Consider the following 21,974-nt stretch of genomic DNA (forward strand, 5'->3'; position numbering starts at 1 on the left):
CTTAAAGATACATAGGATGTAAGAGATAAATTAATGATAATAGTCATGGACAATTTGCCGAGCAATACTAGTGGATCCCACTGTACATACTACATATTATATAGAATATACTATGTATATTCAGTATACTGAAAAGTATCTGAAGGAAGCCTATCACTTTTAGACGTTTCTGGGCACGCTATTAAGTGACATTGCCAGCATGGGCATATCCAATTGGTGCAAGGGAATAGTTGCCCATCTCCGGAAAATAAGTGGCGAAAATTTTTCATTCTGTTTATTGTGCTTTTTTACGTGTGAAAGTAAAATAAATGTTTTCTCACTTTTAAAACAATGCAAAATTTAGCATAGGTATGAGCATTTTAACAGAGGGTACGCTATAATTAGTAAGGTTAACGAAGAGGGTAGCGTAGACAGTGTATACATCGCAGTTTACACTCGACTACAGCCCTATCCAGAAGATGTGAAAGGGTTCTTGCTCCCCCCGTCCCACTTCTGGAAAAAGTCTGGGTGCCTCCATGGTTGCCAAAGAATTTCGTTCGGAAGGTTGAACGAAATATTTTTGGTGGAGCTATTTTCTATATCCCTCTTCTTCTACCTAAATTCCTCTTTCTGTCTTTGTTCCCTTTCTTATATCTCTTTCTTATTTCATTTATCTGTCTCTTTCTTTCTCTCTCGCTCGGTTTTTCTGTTTATATATTCGTTCATTTTCCTTCATTTTTCCTTCTTTCTCTCTTTCTTACTGAATTTCTTTATCTCTTTCTTTTGCCCTCTTACGGCAGGGACGGCCTTGACACTACTTCATGTAGAACAATAGGTGCCTATCATTTGTAATTAATTATTATTACTATTATTATTATTATTTATTTGTTCAGCACAGGATACAATTTCCGATTATGTTGAATATAATACACTGTGAATAAATAACAAGATAGAAGAGAGAAAAAAATACATGAAAGTATGAACGTCTATGTACACAATATTTACATCAATCTATGAACTTATTGTTGTGATTGTCTTTTTTTTCAGCACACTACGTGAGTCTGTGAACTGTGTCTACAGTTTTTAATAGTTCATTCACCGTGTCCTGCATGCGCACTGCAGGTGAAAACCTATACGTGTTGACCCTTGACCTCTCCGTGTAGAATAATTTTCGGTTTCTTGCACTGTGTCGTCCTACATTAAAGTTTATACTTTCTAACAGTGCAGAACACTCGCAGCCGTGCAGGCCCGTAGCCAGGAATTCTTTGTAGGGGGGGGGGGGCGAAGTCAATCCTAGATGGGGCAATTTCTTAATATATTGTGTCGCATTGGCAGATATAGCAGGGTACACAGAGGCACTTGTCCCCTCCCCCAAAAGAGATAAGTAACAGAAAAGGGATGATATCTTGAAACTGCAACGAACAATAAAACTTTGAGCAACATCAAATAGCAATATTTCGATAATTGATATTTCCAGATTGCCAAAGAATCAGTGGCGTGCCCAAAGGGGGACTGGTGGGGGTTATACCCCCCCCCTTTGGTCCAATATTTTAAAACAAAGAACGTCAAAGGCAGGAAAATATGGCAAAATGAGGACTGACTACTTAAAAATGTAGACATAACCCCTCCCTTTCGAAAATCCTGGGCACGCCACTGCAAAGAATATAAAGTTAACATAAATAAGCTAATAGGGACTGTATATACTTGATATTTACAGGTCGATAATATTAATAGATGATTAATATGTAATTTGCCTCTCTGCCAAACTGATTAAGGGAGACCTTTATAATTCATGCTTCATAATGATTCCCTCTAGTTTCCAGAATGCAAGATTTTTACGCACAAAGGAATCTAACGTGAATCCAACAACACCATCCATCGTGTTGTGTTACGCAAGAAAAATCGAATAAATTAAATAATAATGGTTACATATTATCTACACTTTGATGAATTGTGTAAAAATTTGTAATACATTTTTTTGTACTTCCTAAAACATTGAAACATGCAGTGGCGTCTCGTCCCTTGGGGCTTCCGGGGCTTATCCCCTAAAGAAAAACGGACGTATTCACGTAATTATCAATCACCATAACGCATAATTATCACACAGTCTTTTAAAAGGCGATTTTTACCCACGTAAATTCATCGTCTCTTGGAATGGATACGACAGCGCTCCTAGCGGCATTGATGTCAATTATCGTTTTCCGGGGCACGTCGCAAAGGAAGGCGTGGCCTACACCCACCTACGCTACAGTGAAGTTCACATGCTAGCAGGGAGAGGAGGGGAGAGTGCAATGGATTTGAGTGCTGATTCGGGGCTAATTCCGTTGCGTCGCGTTCGATCTCGCGTGATGTTCTGTAGTGTTTTGGTGGCTTTCATTCGCTATGTTTGAGTGAGTTTGGCAGGGTTAATGTTCGAACACAAATTGATGAAGGACATAGGCTGTCAATTACAAGACACAATGAATTTGTCCGGAAAAATAGGCATATATTAAATAGAACTATCGATTGCTTAAAATTCTGTGGTCGACATGAACTTGCTCTACGAGGACATAATGAAAGAGAACGATCTTTAAACAGAGACATCTTCCCAGATTTATTATCCCTTCATAGAAGAGGAAAAACTAAAGGGAACTTCGTGTTCTTTATTGTAGTGAAGAGTTGAAAAACATAAACTCTATCAGTAGATTGCATTCATTTTTTATTTAAAATTATTTAGAGGATACCTTTTCAGAAACAGTAAAAATGACAAACATAGTTTTAATAACTCCAGTGGCAACAGCTGAATCTGAACGATGTTTCAGCACATTGAAGCGTATTAAAACCTGCTTAAGAAATGCAATGGGACAAGACAGACCAAATGCCTTGGCACTTGCTTACAATAGAGATAGAATAATACATTTCAAACATAGAGGGCTTCAACGAAAAAGTAATAACAAAATTTGCTGAGCAGAAGAACAGGAATCAACGTTCGTAGAAAGGTATGTTTCACAACAATACCTGTTTCTTTTGTAATTATGTGAATTGTCATTATATTTTAAATTCTTTAAAAAAAATAAGTCCAGTTTTGTAGTTTAGAAGAAGATAAATACCCGTTTTTTTGTAATTCATGTAATTTGTCATTACATTTTAAATTCTTTCAAAAAAGTAAGTCCAGTTTTGTAGTCTAGAAGAAAAAAAATACCTATTTTTTGTAATTCATGTGAATTGTCATTATATTTTAAATTCTTTAAAAAATAAGCCCCGGCCAAATTTGAGGCCACGAGACGCCACTGGAAACATGGGTCCCTTAGTCCACCACGGATTCTATTTCCTTCAAAGGAGAGACTCTTGCATCACTACAGACAATGTTTGCCTACTGGTTAGGTTAAGCATTTTCCAAAATATTGTGTGAATTGTATTATAATTAGAAATACATGTTTTGACACCTGACAAACAAATAGGAATCCCTTGATTGATCCATGACTTCTTGGATTACAGTGTCATCATTAATATTTCGTATTAAGTTTCATAGAAATAAATTGTTTTAATAGGGCGCAAATAACTTAACGGGGCGCCATGGCATTCTCTTTAACATTTTTTTTTACTATAGATCGTTTGGCTCCCAGGGCCGACTCCCACCACCCCATAGCTATGGCTCTGAACTTGGACTATAAGAGTAGCAGATGTTGCGAGCAAAGCGAGCAAGAAAATTTTACGAAATGTATTTTTATTTGTAAAAAAATTGAAATGGAGGGGGGCAATTACCCCTCTGTGCCCCTTGCAAGTGTCCTTGGCCGTCTGGAAGTAAAATGCAAGGAACACGTAAAAACTAATTCCATCATGAGTATCCAATTGCCCTGCTATTCTTAGATTCTCCTAGTCTTGTTTTTTTACTTCAATGTTTACTTCCCCTAGAATCGACTTCCGTCCAAGGTTGGGGGGACAATGCCCCCTGCCTCCATGTGGTTGCGGCACTGTTTATGAGTGTCTCTTCATCAATTTCACGTCATCACTCATTGTTGCGATTAGCTAGAAGTGGCAGAAAAGCAACGATAAGTAACAAAAATCAAATATCCACTCCCTCTCTCTACCAAAAGGTAGACTTGGGAAACAAGAATTTAAGCAGTTTCAAGTTCATAGAAACACATCCAAGAAAAACATCCGACACCTTTAGGCACCTTTAATGCAAGACTACTCAAAATGTCACAACTGTTCTAGATACTGAAAATTGCGAAATAATTTTCCGAAGTCTGAATCTGGAAGGGAATTCACCCCTCCCCCCCAATCATGATACGACATTATACGGAATCCCATACACCCTAATAAATCACAAAATCAATAAGTGTCTTTGTTATGTTGCTAGAGTAACACATGATATAATTGTAAAGATCATTGAGAGAATTTCAGGTAGGAATGTGTTCTGTATTTTTCACAGGGGGGGCAAAGGAGGCTCTCAGGGGGGGGCAGTTGCCCCCCCTGCCCCCCTCTAGCTACCGGCCTGCAGCCGTGATTAATCAGTTTATGTAAAAAAATGACATCACTGACGACTCTTCTGTTGAACAAAGTTTCCAGACCGAAGTGCTTGCATAAAGATGTATAGTTCTTTTTGTGATATTCAATGTTCACCTTGAAGCACAGCCATTTCACAAACTGCCTTTGGACGCTCTCCACTTCCTCTTGCCAAGTTTTGTACTGTGGATTCCATATGGGACTGCAGTATTCCAGTACTGGACGAACGAGTGTGACGTATATTTTTATAACCTTAGGCACAGATGTTAAAAAGAAGAAGACGCACTTATATACAGGATTAAATATGCATACAACTGAGTGATTCAAGAACGTTAATTATTATCGAAATAAACAGAAAAGCATAATGAATACAGAACGCTTACGCGCACGGGCCTTTCCGTTCATTTACGCGTAATTTCTGCAATGGAGGGTAAGCTAGATAATACACTGTTCCACGCACACGGATAGGGAAGATGTGAGATGTATGTTCGAATGTGTGCTACGTTAGCTCACATGCCACTCGACAAAGTTGATGGTTGGCTGCTCCTTACCTGACAATGAAAAACTCATACGGTTATTTGATTATGCTGTGTTGATCAGTGACTTGATAAGTCCACTATACCTGTATGTGGATCTGCTAGGGAAGCAGCAAAGAATCAACAACATTGTTGAGGGTTGGAGTAGAATAGAAGACTAACTATTGCTGTCAATAGGTGGGTTTCATGTAACGTCAGAATGAACACAGCCGCCATGCTTGCGGCCAATTTTATTTGTCGTTTGCAAGGAAATATCCGTTACATCTGCACCACTGCACATTAGTTTTAAATCATGAATGTCTGTGAGTCTCCCGCCCGCCCGATTAAACTCCGTATGCTTACAAGAACTGGCCTCAATCATGGCTGCTCGATACCACAATGCAACAGTTTGTGACGTAGGTGAAACACACCTAAAGAGCACATCCCTACGTATATACTCTCATTAATGTACTGAAGGAAGATGCTGAATTCACGGATTTTTTCACGACAGAACAACACTAAACGTGAAAAGAAAGATACGAAAAATGAGCCCAATTAAGCCTAAGCTCATGACAGAATAAAATAAACTTTAGAAAAAAACCGGAAAAACAGAAATTGGAAGAAGTGTCTGAGGCATTTGGATTATATTAATTAATTTTAGTACACTTGGATGTTACCCTGCCCCCGAGTCAGGGCAACAGTGTTTTTTTCTCTTATTGAAATATTTATTAATATGTTAATTAATTGGGTAATCAAGTGTATAAACATATATATGTGTGATTAGTGTAAATCAATTTATTATGCATTTTTAGGTTCGTATTTTTCCATGTATAAACACCATGTAGCTCTCTGTTCTTGCTTCGTGTTTCGAACGTTCAAAAGAAAGGCGGGCAGTTTAGCTGTTAAAGATTAATTTTTTTTTTGAAAGAAGGGCCGTTGGCAACAGACGCCAACCAAACGTATATAAACTCCCAGATGAGAGTAGGGGAGGTCGGCTGTTGGAACTGAGACTTGGAAGGGAGAGGCTGTTTTTGCTTCGGTTAGCTAGGACCGGAGGACAGATCTCCCGAAACGGATGCTGTAAGAAATTGGATTGCCGGGCAAGCTAGTGCCTTGGTGTCCGATTTACAGGTAAAAAGGTAGTTTGTACTGGATGTTATTTTGAAGTAATTACGGTGCGCCGGGCAGCCTAGTGCCTTGTCACCGTGGAGGTTGAGAAATGTACACGTCGGGCGGCCTAGCGCCTGTTAAGACGTTTCTTGGAGAAACGCGAGTCTACCTTGTGACAAGCGTACTTCCGATGTAATTCATGAAATGTAAAGCATCCAGGTACAAACAATAGAGATTCCAACATCAAAAATTAGAGTTTTGGCCCGATAAATAATTAGAGAAATGAACGTTCGGAAACGACATGTATATACTTTAAATTTTACGTTAATTAAACTATAGAAATTATCCAAAATTTCCGTTTTTAATTTCACAAAAGCTGGACAAGGTAATTTATCCCCCTATAGCAATAAGGTTTCGCAAAGGTTATCCGTTGTCTCTTGTAGTGAATTATATAATTATGTTGACTTGTAGCAACCCACGTGCATTGTCGTACAAAGAAAGATACCCCTAGACAAATCAGAGCCGAGTACGAATTGCACCGAACCTCGAGTGCGGACGTAAAGTGTGGGGGGGCCAGGCGAGTAACATATTTATTTGGGGGCTCTGTCCGCGATTGAACTTAGTTATTTGAGGTCTTGTCGCAGGATATTGAACGAGATTTTTGCTTTGAAAGTTAAGGAGAGAAACGGACGAGGATCGAACCGATGATCTTGCGAAACAGAAAAGGGGAAGTTACAAGAATGTCGCTTGGTAACTCGAGCAGATCCAGCCCGACCGCGTCAGACCTTTCTGTTGTTGAGGAACAGAGGTGCGTTCCAAGAGTGACAATGGAGGAAATTCGTTTGCCGCTTCCGACATTTGAGGGAAATGTAGGGAAGGAAGATGCTTTTTCGTATCTGGATAGGATTCAAGAATACGCGAGAACGCTGAAAATTTCTGAAGATGATCTTCTGAAGGAGTTTATTCCTCTTTCGTTGCGAAATGAAGCGAGGGAGTGGTTTTTGTTCACGGAACCATTCGGTGATTTTTCACAATTCAGGCATAAATTCTTGCAGGCTTTTCACGGATTGGATTATCAGAGAGAAGCAGAGTTATTTTTGTCTCAGAGGTTTCAACTTGCTAACGAGGGATTGGCGGAATACGTTCGCAAAGTTGACAGGCATTTTAGTAGGATAAAGAATTCGGCTTCTGCGCAGGAGAGAATTGACTTTGTGAAGTCGCACTGCAATCCGGTATTTAGGGATTATTTGTACAACAAGACATTCACTTCTATGAGAGAATTGAGCGAGTACGCCCTAGAGCTACAAGCGGAGTTTTTGGAAAGGCAGAGATTCAAATCTTTCATTTCGGAAGACGAAATTTACAGCTGGTCTTTGAGAAAGTCATTTAACCAGGAATGCGAAGAGGAGAGGGGGAGAAAGAAATCTGATATTTTCTTGGACCCTGTGAGCATTGGTTTTGACCGCCCGAAAGTCGAGCGCCTGAGGGCTGAACATGTGGTTTCGCGCCCTCCACCCTCGCGGCTTGCGGTGAGGGATGAAAACAAACAGAACCGCTTTTCGAAGGAAGATTGCCAGAGAAATAAATTATGCTACACTTGTGGACAGAAAGGTTGCAGAGCTTCAAATCACAAATCAAAAGAAAACAAGATTAATGAACGTGGGAAGGACGTAACAAAAAACTCGTAGAGTCGCCACGAATTTGTCAAGTTCGTGGCGTGGAAACTGCAAATTTTACACAGAAGGAAAATTTTTCACCTCACAATGTAAATGTAAAAGATGTTAGGGAACCTATCGTTTTATGCAACGTGGCTAATGTAGAAGTACACGCATGTATTGATACGGCGTCGTCCAATAACTTTGTGTCTTTGGAGGTTTTCGAGAAGATGAAGACAAATGGAGTTAAATTGAAGGGTTGCAGAACTAAAGTAGGCTTCCCCGATGGCGTAGTGGTAGCGTCGCCGCCTTGTAATCAAGGGGTCCCGGGTTCGATACCCGGTGGAGGCACAAGTGGTTCGGATCCCACTTTAAACTGTAGGTCCAGTCCCGATTAGCCTTGCTGTGCATAAAGTGGACTTAAAACAGCAACTCAACAACAACAGAACTAATGTAATACTTGCGGAAGGAAATGTGGAATCTCTGGGGAGCGCTTACGTGAATATTAAGTTTCACGGACACAAGGCTCGGGATCAGATATTTGTGCTATCAAATGCTAATCATGAAATGTTAATGGGAAGGACATTAATGGCTAAGCTGGGACTTGTACCCATGATTCATCGTAACGGGTGGGCAATTGAGCCTGATCTTTCGAAAATCGTGCCTTTTGATTCGCCGCCGACACGTAACAGCGTTGATGCTGTTGGTTCAAGGGGACTGGGTTCGACCGCGGATGGAGTCGAAGGAGTCCGAGAGAACGTTTCTGCTTGCGGAGCGGAGACACTTAGCAGCGACATCAAAGGGGAGGGGATTGACGAAGAGAGAAGGATTGCCATGCTGATGGAGGGTACCGATATCTCAGAGGAAAACAAGCCGAAGTTGGTTGCCATACTGAGAAGGCATATTGATGTTTTTCAAGATAAACCGGGATTAGCAAAGGATTATGAGGTTCGTTTGGATGTGAATAACGAGAAGCCGTTCCGAGCGAAACCTAGGCCACTTTCTGAGCAAAAGAGGAAATTAATTAATCAGGCGATTGAGCAGATGCTTGAAGACGGGATCATTGAAAGGGGTGATACAGATTACCTTTCACCGCCTATCCTTCATGTGAAGAGAGATAACACATGTAAAGTGATAATCGACAACAAAGGCTTGAATAAGAGATTGGAGGCTAGACGTAGAGAAATACCTGATATTAGGTCGACAATATGTAAGCTTTCTGGGGGAACTATATTTACAGTTCTGGATATTCCGTTTGCATTTGCAAATATGCAGATTTCTGAAGATACAAGAAAATATGCAGGTTTCTTGACAGAAATGGGGACGTTTTGATACAAAAGGTTATTTTATGGCTGTCGTAGTGGACCTTTTCACCTTGCGGAACTGATGCAGAAGACGCTAGGAGAGCATTATCAAACAGATGCAATATGTTATTATGATGACGTTGTGATTGCTAACGCTACCGAGGAAGAACAACTGAGTGTGTTGGATTCTGTCCTGGGAAAGATGAAAGACAAAGGACTGACGATTAGTTATCGAAAGTCGCGTCTCTTCAGAAAGAAAATTGATTTTCTTGGGTTTACAATTTCAGAAAGTACGATTTCTTGTGCAGAAAGTAAGAGGAAACAAGCAGAGCAATTGCAGCGCCCGAGAAATATCAAGCAAGTTAGGAGACTAGTAGGTTTCTTAAATTTTCTGTCGGATTTCATAAAGGACCAAGCAAAGATATCCAAACCGATCACGGACTTGTTACAAGGAAATAGGAAATTTTCTTGGGGAAAAGAACAAGAAGAAAGTTTGCAGAAGATGAAGGATGCAATTGTAAATAGTCCTGATCTCAAGATTCCTGACGTTTCGAAACCGTTTCACTTGTTTGTAGACTGCTCTGACATAGCGCTTGGCTATATCGTCGCTCAGGAGGACGATAAAACCAGAAAATTGCAGACTGTTGCATTTGGGAGTAAGAAGCTGTCTGACACTCAGCGTTCTTATTCTGTCACAGCGAAAGAGTTATTTGCGTTGACCATGGGTCTGGAGAAATTTGAATATTACTTTCTGCAAGCACCGGAAGTGATAGCTTACACTGACCATTCTGCGCTCGTGGACATCTTGAAATCTTCTCAGATTCCGAGCCACATAAACAGAATGATAAACAGGGTGACCAGGTTTCCAGTTACAGTAAAATACATTGCCGGTAGAAATAACACAGCGGTTGACTACTTGTCGAGGATCGAAGCAGGATTCTCTGAGAGGGAGAATTACATTGGATCTTCGGATGCAGAAGAGAATTATCCGATAGAGGATATCAAGCCTGAAGGATATTTCAGATTAGAGATGCCTGATGGGACGATAATGGAACACCACGAGATTCCTAAAGTCGAAGGCAAAGTGTGTCAGAAATTCGACCGGAAGCAGAAAAGGAAAACGGAAGCGATGTTTACAGATGCAGCTGGCAACACTGTCAATGGAAGACAGACGGACGGACAGAACGAAACTTCGCCGCCCGTAGATCTTAATGATAAAGATATGTGGAAAGGAGAACAACAGAGTGATCCTTCCTTGTCGAAATTAATTGGATGTTTAAATGGAGAAGAAGTTGAAATAAAGGATGCTCGAGAGAAGAGAAAATTTGACTTTTATCTGCAGCATTCCTGTCTCGACGATGATGGACTGCTTTACCGTTTCGTTGACGAAAACACTGGACTTTATCCACCGTTTAGCTCCAGATTGAAGCTGTGGGTACCAGAGAAGTTAAAGAATGAAGTACTTAAATCTTCGCATGATGATTTATTATCTGCGCACTTAGGACATGGAAAGACATTGTTTAAGGTTCTAGAGAATTATACTTGGGACGGAGTAGTCAAAGATGTCAGTAACTATTGCAAAAGTTGTATCACTTGTCTTCAGTATAATCCTGACAACAGCAGAAAGATGGGATTTATGAACTCGAGGAAAGCTACTGCGCCTGGATACAAAGTGTTTCTGGACATTTTTGGACCACTGCCTACAAGTACGAAAGGGAGATACAAGTACTGTTTAGTCATTCAAGATGAGTTCTCAAGGCACATTAGTTTGACACCGCTTAGAACTACAACGGCGAGGACGATCTCGCAAGCATTCTTGAAGTACTGTTTTCAGTCAGGATTCTCGAAATACGTTGTCAGTGACAACCAGAGTGTATTTCGAAGCAAACTGTATTCGCAGACGTTGCGTTCTGTGAATTGCAAGCCTGTCTATATTACGCCGTACAGACCGAAGGGAAACAAATCAGAAGCAGCGATTAAGATAATCAAGCAAGCACTTGGGAAGTTCTGCAGAGAACACTCGTCGTGGGCTGAAAACTTGGACGCGATAAGTTTTGCCATTAATAATGCAACGAATTCGATGACTGGATTGAAGCCGTCATTCTTGTTCTTTGGACGTGATTTGTACACACCGCATGACACTCGGAAAATAGAGCTTCAGAGGGAAGATGGAACCGGGGAAGACGTCACGGCGGAGAGACAGATGGATTACGTCATACAGTTAAAGGAAAGAATGGGCGCGGCTTTCGAATCTGCAAGAGAAAAAGAGGAAAAGACGAGGCAAAAGGCGTCAAAGGCCTACAATAAGGGTAGAAGAAAGGTTAATCTTCGTGCAGGAGATCGAGTACTGCTTCAAGAGCACAGAATTTCGTCTGCTTTTAATAAGCAAACTGCGTGCTTTTTCCCGAAATTCAAAGGGATCTACAGAATTCTGAATTTCACTACTCCAAATAATGTTGTTTTGGAAAAGGAAGGTGAGGGGAAGAGAGTTCTAGCTAACGTTGACCAGCTGAAGGTCATTCCGAGAAGAAATTTGAGAAGTGTGAGGGAAAGCACTCGTCCCTAAATTCTACCCTGAGAATCCATCTCAAGGGGAGGGGGTAGAAGGGCTGTAAAAAATGATGGAAAGGAAGCCGAGTGACCGACTTCTAGTTTGTACAGTAGTAATTAAGTTCCTGATTTATTGTCGCTACACATTTGAGTCCTGGTAAATTCATTTTATGTGAATGTAAGATTTAAAATTATGGACTGTTGTATTTTATGTTATGTCAACCTTTTGCCGATAAAGGGTGTTGACAATTGTCAACATGAAGACATGAGAATTTCATCGGTAAGAGAATGCTGAAGGATGGCAGTTCGATGCCCGGAAAAGGAAGGGAAAGTTTCCTTATAAATGGAAAAATTAGAAAGCCATTTTAAAGTCGGGTCGTGTGATCGAACGATAGAACTTTTGAAAGCATTTGAAGCTGAAATTTGGCAGAAGTCGAACCGAGTACCGCGGATGTCCCAGACGCAAGGACTAGGGGACTAAGGAGCCGGAGGTTCTTCGGACGGACCGAGGAGAGGCTGAGTCGACCCTAGAGCGGGAGCCGGGCATGTTCTTTGGAAGGTAGAAGAGCTGAATCTGTCTGAACCTGGGAGCAGTCCAGATGACCAGATGACCCAGATGTCCAGGAGATTCCAGGATTCCGGAGGAAGAAACCGTGTGGAAATAGGACATTTAGTGCAGTGAAATCGAGACTTCTTTTTCAGAGAGACGTTTTGACGTGTAGTAAAAATAACTTTTTCAGTGAACTTCTTCTTTTCAGATACAGTGCTTAACTTTTCTCAGTGACTTTAAGACAATTCACACATACTGAAATTTAAATTTCAGATTGAATTGTAACGCTGGGGAGGGGGAATCTGTTACCCTGCCCCCGAGTCAGGGCAACAGTGTTTTTTTCTCTTATTGAAATATTTATTAATATGTTAATTAATTGGGTAATCAAGTGTATAAACATATATATGTGTGATTAGTGTAAATCAATTTATTATGCATTTTTAGGTTCGTATTTTTCCATGTATAAACACCATGTAGCTCTCTGTTCTTGCTTCGTGTTTCGAACGTTCAAAAGAAAGGCGGGCAGTTTAGCTGTTAAAGATTAATTTTTTTTTTGAAAGAAGGGCCGTTGGCAACAGACGCCAACCAAACGTATATAAACTCCCAGATGAGAGTAGGGGAGGTCGGCTGTTGGAACTGAGACTTGGAAGGGAGAGGCTGTTTTTGCTTCGGTTAGCTAGGACCGGAGGACAGATCTCCCGAAACGGATGCTGTAAGAAATTGGATTGCCGGGCAAGCTAGTGCCTTGGTGTCCGATTTACAGGTAAAAAGGTAGTTTGTACTGGATGTTATTTTGAAGTAATTACGGTGCGCTGGGCAGCCTAGTGCCTTGTCACCGTGGAGGTTGAGAAATGTACACGTCGGGCGGCCTAGCGCCTGTTAAGACGTTTCTTGGAGAAACGCGAGTCTACCTTGTGACAAGCGTACTTCCGATGTAATTCATGAAATGTAAAGCATCCAGGTACAAACAATAGAGATTCCAACATCAAAAATTAGAGTTTTGGCCCGATAAATAATTAGAGAAATGAACGTTCGGAAACGACATGTATATACTTTAAATTTTACGTTAATTAAACTATAGAAATTATCCAAAATTTCCGTTTTTAATTTCACAAAAGCTGGACAAGGTAATTTATCCCCCTATAGCAATAAGGTTTCGCAAAGGTTATCCGTTGTCTCTTGTAGTGAATTATATAATTATGTTGACTTGTAGCAACCCACGTGCATTGTCGTACAAAGAAAGATACCCCTAGACAAATCAGAGCCGAGTACGAATTGCACCGAACCTCGAGTGCGGAGGTAAAGTGTGGGGGGGCCAGGCGAGTAACATGGAATACTGACATTTTGATTTTGAAATGGACTCCCTGAGTCCCATCCCTGGGTGCGAGCGCGGAAATGTTCGACGCGGAACTGTCCCGAACCCTAAAATAATAAGCGATGTCTTGAAGAATTTCGACTGTAATGATTCAACTGTGGATTCAGCCCTCAGAAGTAATTTACATGATATTAATTGAAGATTTTACTGTTTCGTTACAAGGACGAGTGATTCCCATTAAATAGAAAGGTTAATGGTGTTTGTGTTAATTGAACCTCCAGTTTCTTAAGAAATTAAGAATTTAATAATATCCTGATTAATTTCTCTTCACCAACGATCCCACTGTTAGTCTCCGTGACGGATTGGTTAGCGTAGCGCAATACGAAGCCAGGGGTTCTAGGTTCGAATCCTGAATAAGACAAGGATGTGTAAGTGTGTTTGTTTCTTTCATAATCATTGTGATTAATCTGGGAAGCTAGAAAATACACAACAAAAACAAGATAAAAAGCATATCTAAGACTGAGGGCCGTACGTAGAACAACACCACTGACCCTTTATTACTCAGAATTGTGCCACCGTTTCGTTACAAGGGCACGGCATTCCTTCAGCACTATTCTCCTCCCTTCTGCAGTCGGTGACCGCTTAGTTCTTAACCTGGTCGCTGTGGCGCTAGCTTCTCACAAGAAAGGTGACAGGAAGAATCAACTGTTTGTGCAAGAAAAGTAAAGAGCGAAAATGTCGAATGTTGTAGCTTTGTGTGTGCTTGTTTTTTGGAGCGAAGCTTTTGCAGGTAAGTTTTGGATCTTGTCGTTCCATGTGAATGTAATGAATTTGGAATTTTAGCATGTGCCATGTAAACAACTTGTCTTGAATGCGGGAGGGAGTGAAAGTGGGCGTTGTAGTGAGAATTGACAACACGGAACCGTATTTCGCTTTCAGGTCAACGATGATGGCATGCGTTGACTCACTCCCGATTTCTACCGGTATGTTGGAGTGACTCGTCTTCTTTTTTTGTAATTGATGTCGGGAATATGCACTAAAATGTCTTCAAACGTTGAAAAGTAGCTTGTAACTAATACAGCAATGTGATACAAAGGTGACACAATTAAATAAATGTTGTAGAAAGACAACGCTTTAAAAGTAACTACACATTGAAAATCTACTTAAATAAACACACTTCCACTAGTGGATTTACATTTTGTGCACTGATTACCGTCATATAAACATTGTATTGTGTAAATCGAAATTTTAAATATCTACTGTTTGTATGATATTGTAGAAATAAAAGTGTTATTCGTTCATCGTGAACAATGATGAGCTCATATTATCTCTGATATTATAGCCTTAGATAAAAGATATAGCTTAGAACGACTTGTACATTTGTTCACCACTGGCTTTTAGCAATTACGTGAAAAAACTGGTGACAGCATTTAAATCACAACAAATGAAGCTTGTAATATGTATGTTAACTAGCGTTAACAAAATAATGTATTCATAATGGAAACTTGTCGGTTTATGAAAAATCTAAGTCTCTTGGGCACAGGCGCGGATCCACAGGGAGGGCGATAGGGACGATTGCCCCTCCCAACTGTTCCTTTTCAATCAATCAATCAATACTCATGATAGGCTAATTGTAACTGGACCTACAGTTTAAATTTGGACCCGAACCTCTTGTCATATGCCTCAAAATGGGATCGAACTCGAGACCCCTTGAGAGAATAGTTTTTGTTTTCTTTGTTTATTCAGTTTACCCCTCGTATCTGATCAATTAGTTTGCCGTGGCAATAGAGGTAATTATGACAACGACATTAAAATGATAACAATCCGGCTCTGGATCCCTATTTTTGCAAAACACTAATCTCTGGAAGTCAGCTTGGTATATAAAACAATATAACTGTAGGTCAGAATTTATTCTAGGTGAGGTAACGTACTCGCATTCCAAACTGTAACATCTGGATCAGCCACTACTGTAGACTCAGTCCTGATTAGCCTATCTGTTCCTAAAGTGGACTTAAAAACAAAACTCTAGATGAAGCAAGTGTAGGTTGGAATTGATTTGCCCCTCCCAACTGTAACTTCTGGATGCGCCACTGCTTGGGCACAGTAAAACTTGGTACTTCCTCATTGTGTAATCTTTGAAAAATAGGCGTCATATAACATTTGTTGATCACTTGCTCGTGATGCCGAAACCAGTATTTACAAATCATGACGGAACGAGACTAGTACCTCCAATTCTTGTCGAGGGGGAGACTGAGACAATTATTATTAGCCCCCTATACCTTATTTTGATGGCGAAGTTAAGATGTTATACAGGCTTTTCTTTCACTCAACCATATACAGTATTATATACGAGCATATATATGCTACAGAGCTACAAAGGCTGTCCTTGACCATGATAAATTTCCATATATTATAATCCCAAAATGTACGAGAGTCCATAGATTGTTAAAGATGCATGATAAAGCATGAGTTGAATTCCATTTCGACAAGGTGTTCGGATATAAGAGATTATATATAATATATGGGAATTTATCGTCGTCAAGTCAATCCTGCGAAATTGAAATCGTCTTATCTTGAGACGTATTCATGCCAAGAGGTAGGAGCAGTTTGATTTACGGGTGAGTTACATTTAAGCTGCATAAACTTATGTTTGTAGTTTATTTTAGATGTTCTAAAAGCTATATTATTTTCATTCGAGAAGAAATCCAGACTTGTATTAAGTCTATTTTAGGCTAATCGGGACTTTACCTACAGTTTAAAGTGGGATCCAAACCAGTGTCATATGTCCCCACACGGTATAGAACCAAGACCATCTTAGAGGCTCAGGCCGCAGCGCTCAGTCCTGACGTCATCATCTGGAGGCGATCATCTTAACGCTGTATAAGGAAGACAATATTTTATCGTAGAGAATTTAAGTTCGTTTTTCTTTTTTTGGAAGGACTGGAAGCTCAGAGGAAGTAACATTTTAACATTTACCTTCACCGTAAATATAGTTAGAAGAGATAGAAGAAAATATTAAATATTTACACCAACATTCTTCGTTCAAGAAGCAACTTTGGCCACCACACCACAAAAAAATCCCTAATATCACACAAATTCATGTTGAAAATCGTTACAAACTTCCTGGTGGAAAATTAAAAAAAAATATATGTGTATTTGTGAAATATTATCCGTAATATTTTTAAGTTTTACATAAAACTCGTTACAGTTTTTGTAAAAAAAAAAGTAGAAACAAATAGAATAAGTTAAACCCCGCATGTTACGTTCAGAGGAAATTCGCCGAGTTGCCTAACTAATTAATAAACTCACAGAAGCATCGCTAGCACTTTCATTATTATTATTATTATTTCATTGTCTTTCCGTTCATGAAAGGACGACGACAGATAGCACTTTGTAGTACCAACACTCAATTATTTTTTTAACAATTAAATAAGGCAAACAACAAAGTTTAGAATGTGGGGAGTTTACTTCTTTTGTGTCGGCCTTCAACAAAGTTGAAGTTGAGTCATTCTCCTTTTTTGTCCCTATACTGTCTGAAATTGCTCTTCTTAAAGCTTCTGCCTCCCTCATTTCTTTCTTCTTTTCTGGACATTCTCGCGCCTCTTCATTTTGCGTTCTAGAAGACAGCTATGATGGACATCCAGGGAAAATTGATGGGATTGCACCTGGACGGATCCGAGGCCTTGCCAAAGCAACTGTGAAGATTTTTCCTGTATGGTCATCCACATGCACAGTCTCCCATTCAATGTCTCCAGTCTTGAAATGTGCTTGGCACACCTGGAAATAGCATAATGAAAAATGGGATTATAACTAGGAACATAAAGGTAAAGTGGGAGCTTTAGAATGAAGTGGACTATTAGGTACTTGCTTTATACAAGCAGAACTTAAGTATAAGGGAATGGAAATCTTGCAGAAATTGTGACCGTTTTTTAAATATAGAAATACAAGTGTGTGGTTATCATGAAAATTTTCAGCAAATCATGACGTGAGGTTAAGAATGCCAGGAATTGGCAGTAAAAAGACCGTAGGAGGGTATGACATTCAATTTCACCAGCATAGAATGAACAAACTGGGAAAGCTCTTACAATTTATTAACAATACACATGTACAGTATTTAGTTACTTAACCTGTCCTCAAGTAGACATGTAATACTTTTGTTGAAAGGAAAATAATATTTTCTCCCGGAGTTTTAAAGAAAATGACTATGTTTGCTTATTCACATAGCTCGGTAAAAAGTATGCTTTTTGTGTGAAAACGTCTATTTGAAACATAAACAATATATTCTTGTATAATTATACAAGAAAATATTCCAACAAATTGCTTGTTGTTACACAATGTACTTTGTATTTTAATGCATAACCTAAATATCAACTTGCCTTCCATTATCTCCGATTAACTTAAAGAGGCAGAAAAGCGAGATAAAAGTAAGAATATAAATGTGCATATTTTTTTAATTTTGCTCAGTTCTATAGTTTTCTTTCCTTAAGCATACTTTGAAACTAAAAATTTGTATAAATTATATAGAATTCTCGATGACGAACATGTTATCGAAACAGTAGACTGCTTTGGTAGATGTAACAATATTTTATAACGTTAAACAATTCATTTTGCAACGATAAACAACTATGTAACGTTAACCAAATATAGTAATTCAAGTTACATTTGGCATTTCTAAAGAAATTAGCTTGGTTAGATTTACCAATTCGATACTGGTGATCAAAAATGATTTGCAAGAAACAAGTAAAACTTGACCAAATCTAAAAGTATGTTAGATGCCTATTTCGTGCACATTAAATCTTTACATTATGAAGTAAACTATTTCTCTCGTTTATTTATAAGTATAAAGTTTGTGTTACTTACCGTGGAGTTCATCGTAGGGTCAAACTTACGTGGAATTGCCCTAATCCATGTCTCTCTTTCAGTATCGTCTTGAGGAAATCTACTGTTCTCATCATAATTTCCTCTACAATTGGGAACACAACATTTATAGACTATATTCCTTGTACGCTCCCACTTCACTTATACTTTGTTGCAGTTCTTAAAATTGCATTGCAATTCCACATACGCTAAAAAAGATCCAACATTACTTCCACCAAATAATCAAACATGGCGGCTGTCTCGCCTACAGATGATGACGTCGCTCACGTGACTAGAATAAGCCATTCGGCTTTCTCCAGTTTGAGAAGGTGATGATAGAACGCAGGAGCCCTGCATTACAAACCAAATACTTCACTTGGTTATTTATCGTCGCTTTTCTGCCACTTTTGGCTAATCGCGACGATGAGGATGATTGATGATATGGTGAAATTGATGAAGACACTCTCACAAAGAACACCCATACTCAGGCTGGTATTCGAACCCGGAACCAGTGGCGTCGTAGCGGGCTGTGCTAACCACTCCGCCATGGAGGTTGGCACAAAGCAAAAACGTCATCGTGGAGGAAGCGCGAGACAGATATTTCATTCGCAAGTTGTAAGGAGGCAAGCTTTTTCATTCACGAGACTACTGTACTAAATCTCGACTTGGTAGCCTATACTTCTCTGCTCATAACTAGGGAGCGGAAGTTGATGAAATGTCATTTTTTTTAGGACATCTCGGACACGATGGCCGTTAAATATACACAATATTACACTTCGCCTAGATCCCAAAAAGGTAATTTCAAAGTGCAATGTTTTGCATTTTTTGCCAATTTTCGGGTTTTAGGTCATTTTCCCAGATTTTCGGCTTTTTCTCGTCATTTTTCGCTATATTCGGTGTATTGTTTCGTCATATTTTATCACTTCTTTCATTTTGGTAACATTCTTGAGTCTTTTGACCAAAGTGAACATAGGCCTATATAGATCTCGCAAGATTGCAGTTTACAAGCACAGATGCGGGAAATTAGTGCATTTTACACCAATTCATTCAATGTATACGACTTCTTCATTAAATTGTTTAAAAATTACTCGGTTGTTTCCTTTGGAAATCCTCGTTGCATATTTTGATTGAATGTGTATGTGGTATCATTTGGAGCCTTTTTTTTTAAAAAAAAAACAAGATTGTATTTTGTTTAATTTCCTTTTCATTTCAATTTTTAACCTGAAACTATAATAACAAATTTAATGGTCATTTTTTATGTCATTTTTTCCAATTTTTTATGACATTCTATAGGTCATATACCTATATTCTTTAGGTCATCAACAGAGCCCAGAAGTTTGGCAAAATGCCTCTTTTTATCTACTGCATATATTGATAAAATTTTTCCGGATGTATGTTTCTTATTTTGTTTCGAATGTTTTAGAAGCCTTTTCATTTTGCCTATTTGGGACCCCACTGCCTATTTTTAATTATAATGCCTTTTTTTGCCTTTTTCAATGAAATTTGACTATTTTTTTTAAAAAAATGTATATACAAATTATTTTTCTCCCAAAAAACGTTGTTGGCATTTATTTTTCTTCCGTTTATTATGTGAATAATTTTTGCCTTATTTAAGTAATATTGAACTCGTGCATGTTTCAACATTGCTGAAGGAGAAAAGTGTGAGAAAAATGTATTTCATGCTCAGTTAGGATATTGCCTTTCGGTTAACATTTCCTTGTGCATGATTGACTGCTGAAGTGGAGAGGTTGATTTCGAACACAAAGAAGATATTTCTCCCTCTCGAACCCAAAAATTTAAGGAAGTTGCATCTAAGCTAAGTTTACCTCCGCAACCAGTCTTGACCAGATGGGGAACTTGGATATCAGCAGCTATATATTATGCTAACAACCTTGAAAAAATCAGTGAGGTGATCGATGCTCTTCCAGAAAATGAAGCGGCTTCAATTCGTGAAGTGGAAAAACTCCTGTGCTATTCAAGTTTATTTTTGCACATTATAGTGCATTGCCAGAGCCAATTACAATTATAGCATCCATGAAAATCTTCGAGGAATCTATGCAGCAGATGATGGAAGTGCCAGGAGAAAAGGAGTCAGCTGTTGCGGAAAAGTGCAGACGGGTAGTAATTGCAAATGAGGACTTGAAACAATTGAAAACAATTTGTGATATTCTAAAAGGTGAAAATGCTGTTACCAAAATGAGTCCAGCTACATTAGCTTGTTTTATGTATGCTCCAATAACTTCTGTCGAAGTAGAAAGATCATTTTCTATTATGAATAACAGTCTCTCTCTGACAGACGACTATCAATGAATGTTGAGAACTTAAAAAAAACACCTTGTAGTTATGTGCAATCAAGACGGAGAAAATTGAAATGCTCTTCCCAATGTAGATTTTAACATGTTGCCAGAAATTATAGATAAAAGTAAGCGACTTCCAAATGTGCCTATTTTCGGTTTATTTTGCCTTTTTTCTCGGTTTATTTTGCCTTTTTTCTCATTTTTAGTGCCTATTTTTCACATTATAAATGCCTTTTTGCCTGCCTATTTTAACGAAAAAAATGCTTGAACTTCCGGGCTCTAGTCATCAATTTACACTCCCTACTCATAACTAACCGGTGTGCCCAATCATAGATATTCGGGTCTGCATATAACGGCCTCACCTATGCCGTATGCAGGAAACATTTCGGAGGGGGGGGGGATTCGCTAGAACTTTTTAGGAGGATCAGGCAATTGATAAAATTTGAATAATAACAATAATAATTAATACTATTATACAATAATAATTAAAATATCAGAGACTAATTATATTGCATTTATATTATTATTTATTTATTTCGAACACACAGGCACATGCCCAATTACAGTGTTCACAGATTACACAAGAAAGTAATACAAAAAAAATATTACATCAAGTGAGAAATATGACATTTGAATCTACAACATACTTATAAACATGACTGATTTCATGTATTGCTTGATTTGATAGAGTTTATGTAATATTTGTATACAAGTTATACAGAGGTAATCAGCTTATATACATGTAAATAGTAGTAGTGTAATAGAGATACTGAGTAATAAGTTGCACATATAAGAGACACAATGATAAACATACGACAGTGAAATTGAAACAGTATTTTATATTAAATAATGTTAAACAAAAAATAGATAATGTCTAATTTAGGGTGAGATTATGAACATATCAATCTTAATTGTGTCCTGTTTGTATAGGCTACAGTGTTCAGAAAATACAATGACTTTTAAATCTGAAAAGATCGATGCTAGGGTTATTACTAGACACTGAGTTGAACAACTTGCACATTCTCCTCAGGGGTTCCATTTCAACTATGTTATTATAGTGTTATTATATCCTTGAGGAGACATGAATGAATATCCAGCACAAGCTTTTTTCATTGTCTTTTTTTTTTTCATTTCATAGAGTTAGTGTACTGAAATGCATATATTCCTTGTTACATGGAAATTTTAGTCATAAAGTTTGTGATGTTGACCTCTCACATAAAACTTAAAGTTTGGAATTTTCAAAACTGTGGAACCATCCATTCTGCAATTAAAAGGAAATTTTCAGTCTCAACCAGGAACAACAGTAGTAACGCACCGGCGTTGACGAAGAAAACTTCGTATAAATTTCGTTTGA

The 21,974-nt window shown here is 38.7% G+C and overlaps 1 protein-coding gene across 1 annotated transcript in view; it reads left to right on the forward strand.

Annotated features, from left to right (window-relative positions):
• The first annotated feature begins 14,119 nt into the window (after positions 1–14,119).
• The window catches only part of LOC145996444 (uncharacterized), a 30,629-nt gene continuing 22,774 nt past the window's right edge, over positions 14,120–21,974 (forward strand). The window contains exon 1 of the mRNA XM_083132929.1: positions 14,120–14,256. Within this exon, the coding sequence (XP_082989055.1) occupies positions 14,202–14,256 (55 nt within the window). The 5' untranslated portion in view covers positions 14,120–14,201. The remainder of the gene's footprint in view (positions 14,257–21,974) is intronic.

The sequence above is a fragment of the Lepisma saccharinum genome, chromosome 12, assembly GCF_977018435.1.
Source record: "Lepisma saccharinum chromosome 12, izLepSacc3.1, whole genome shotgun sequence".
NCBI lineage: Eukaryota > Metazoa > Arthropoda > Insecta > Zygentoma > Lepismatidae > Lepisma > Lepisma saccharinum.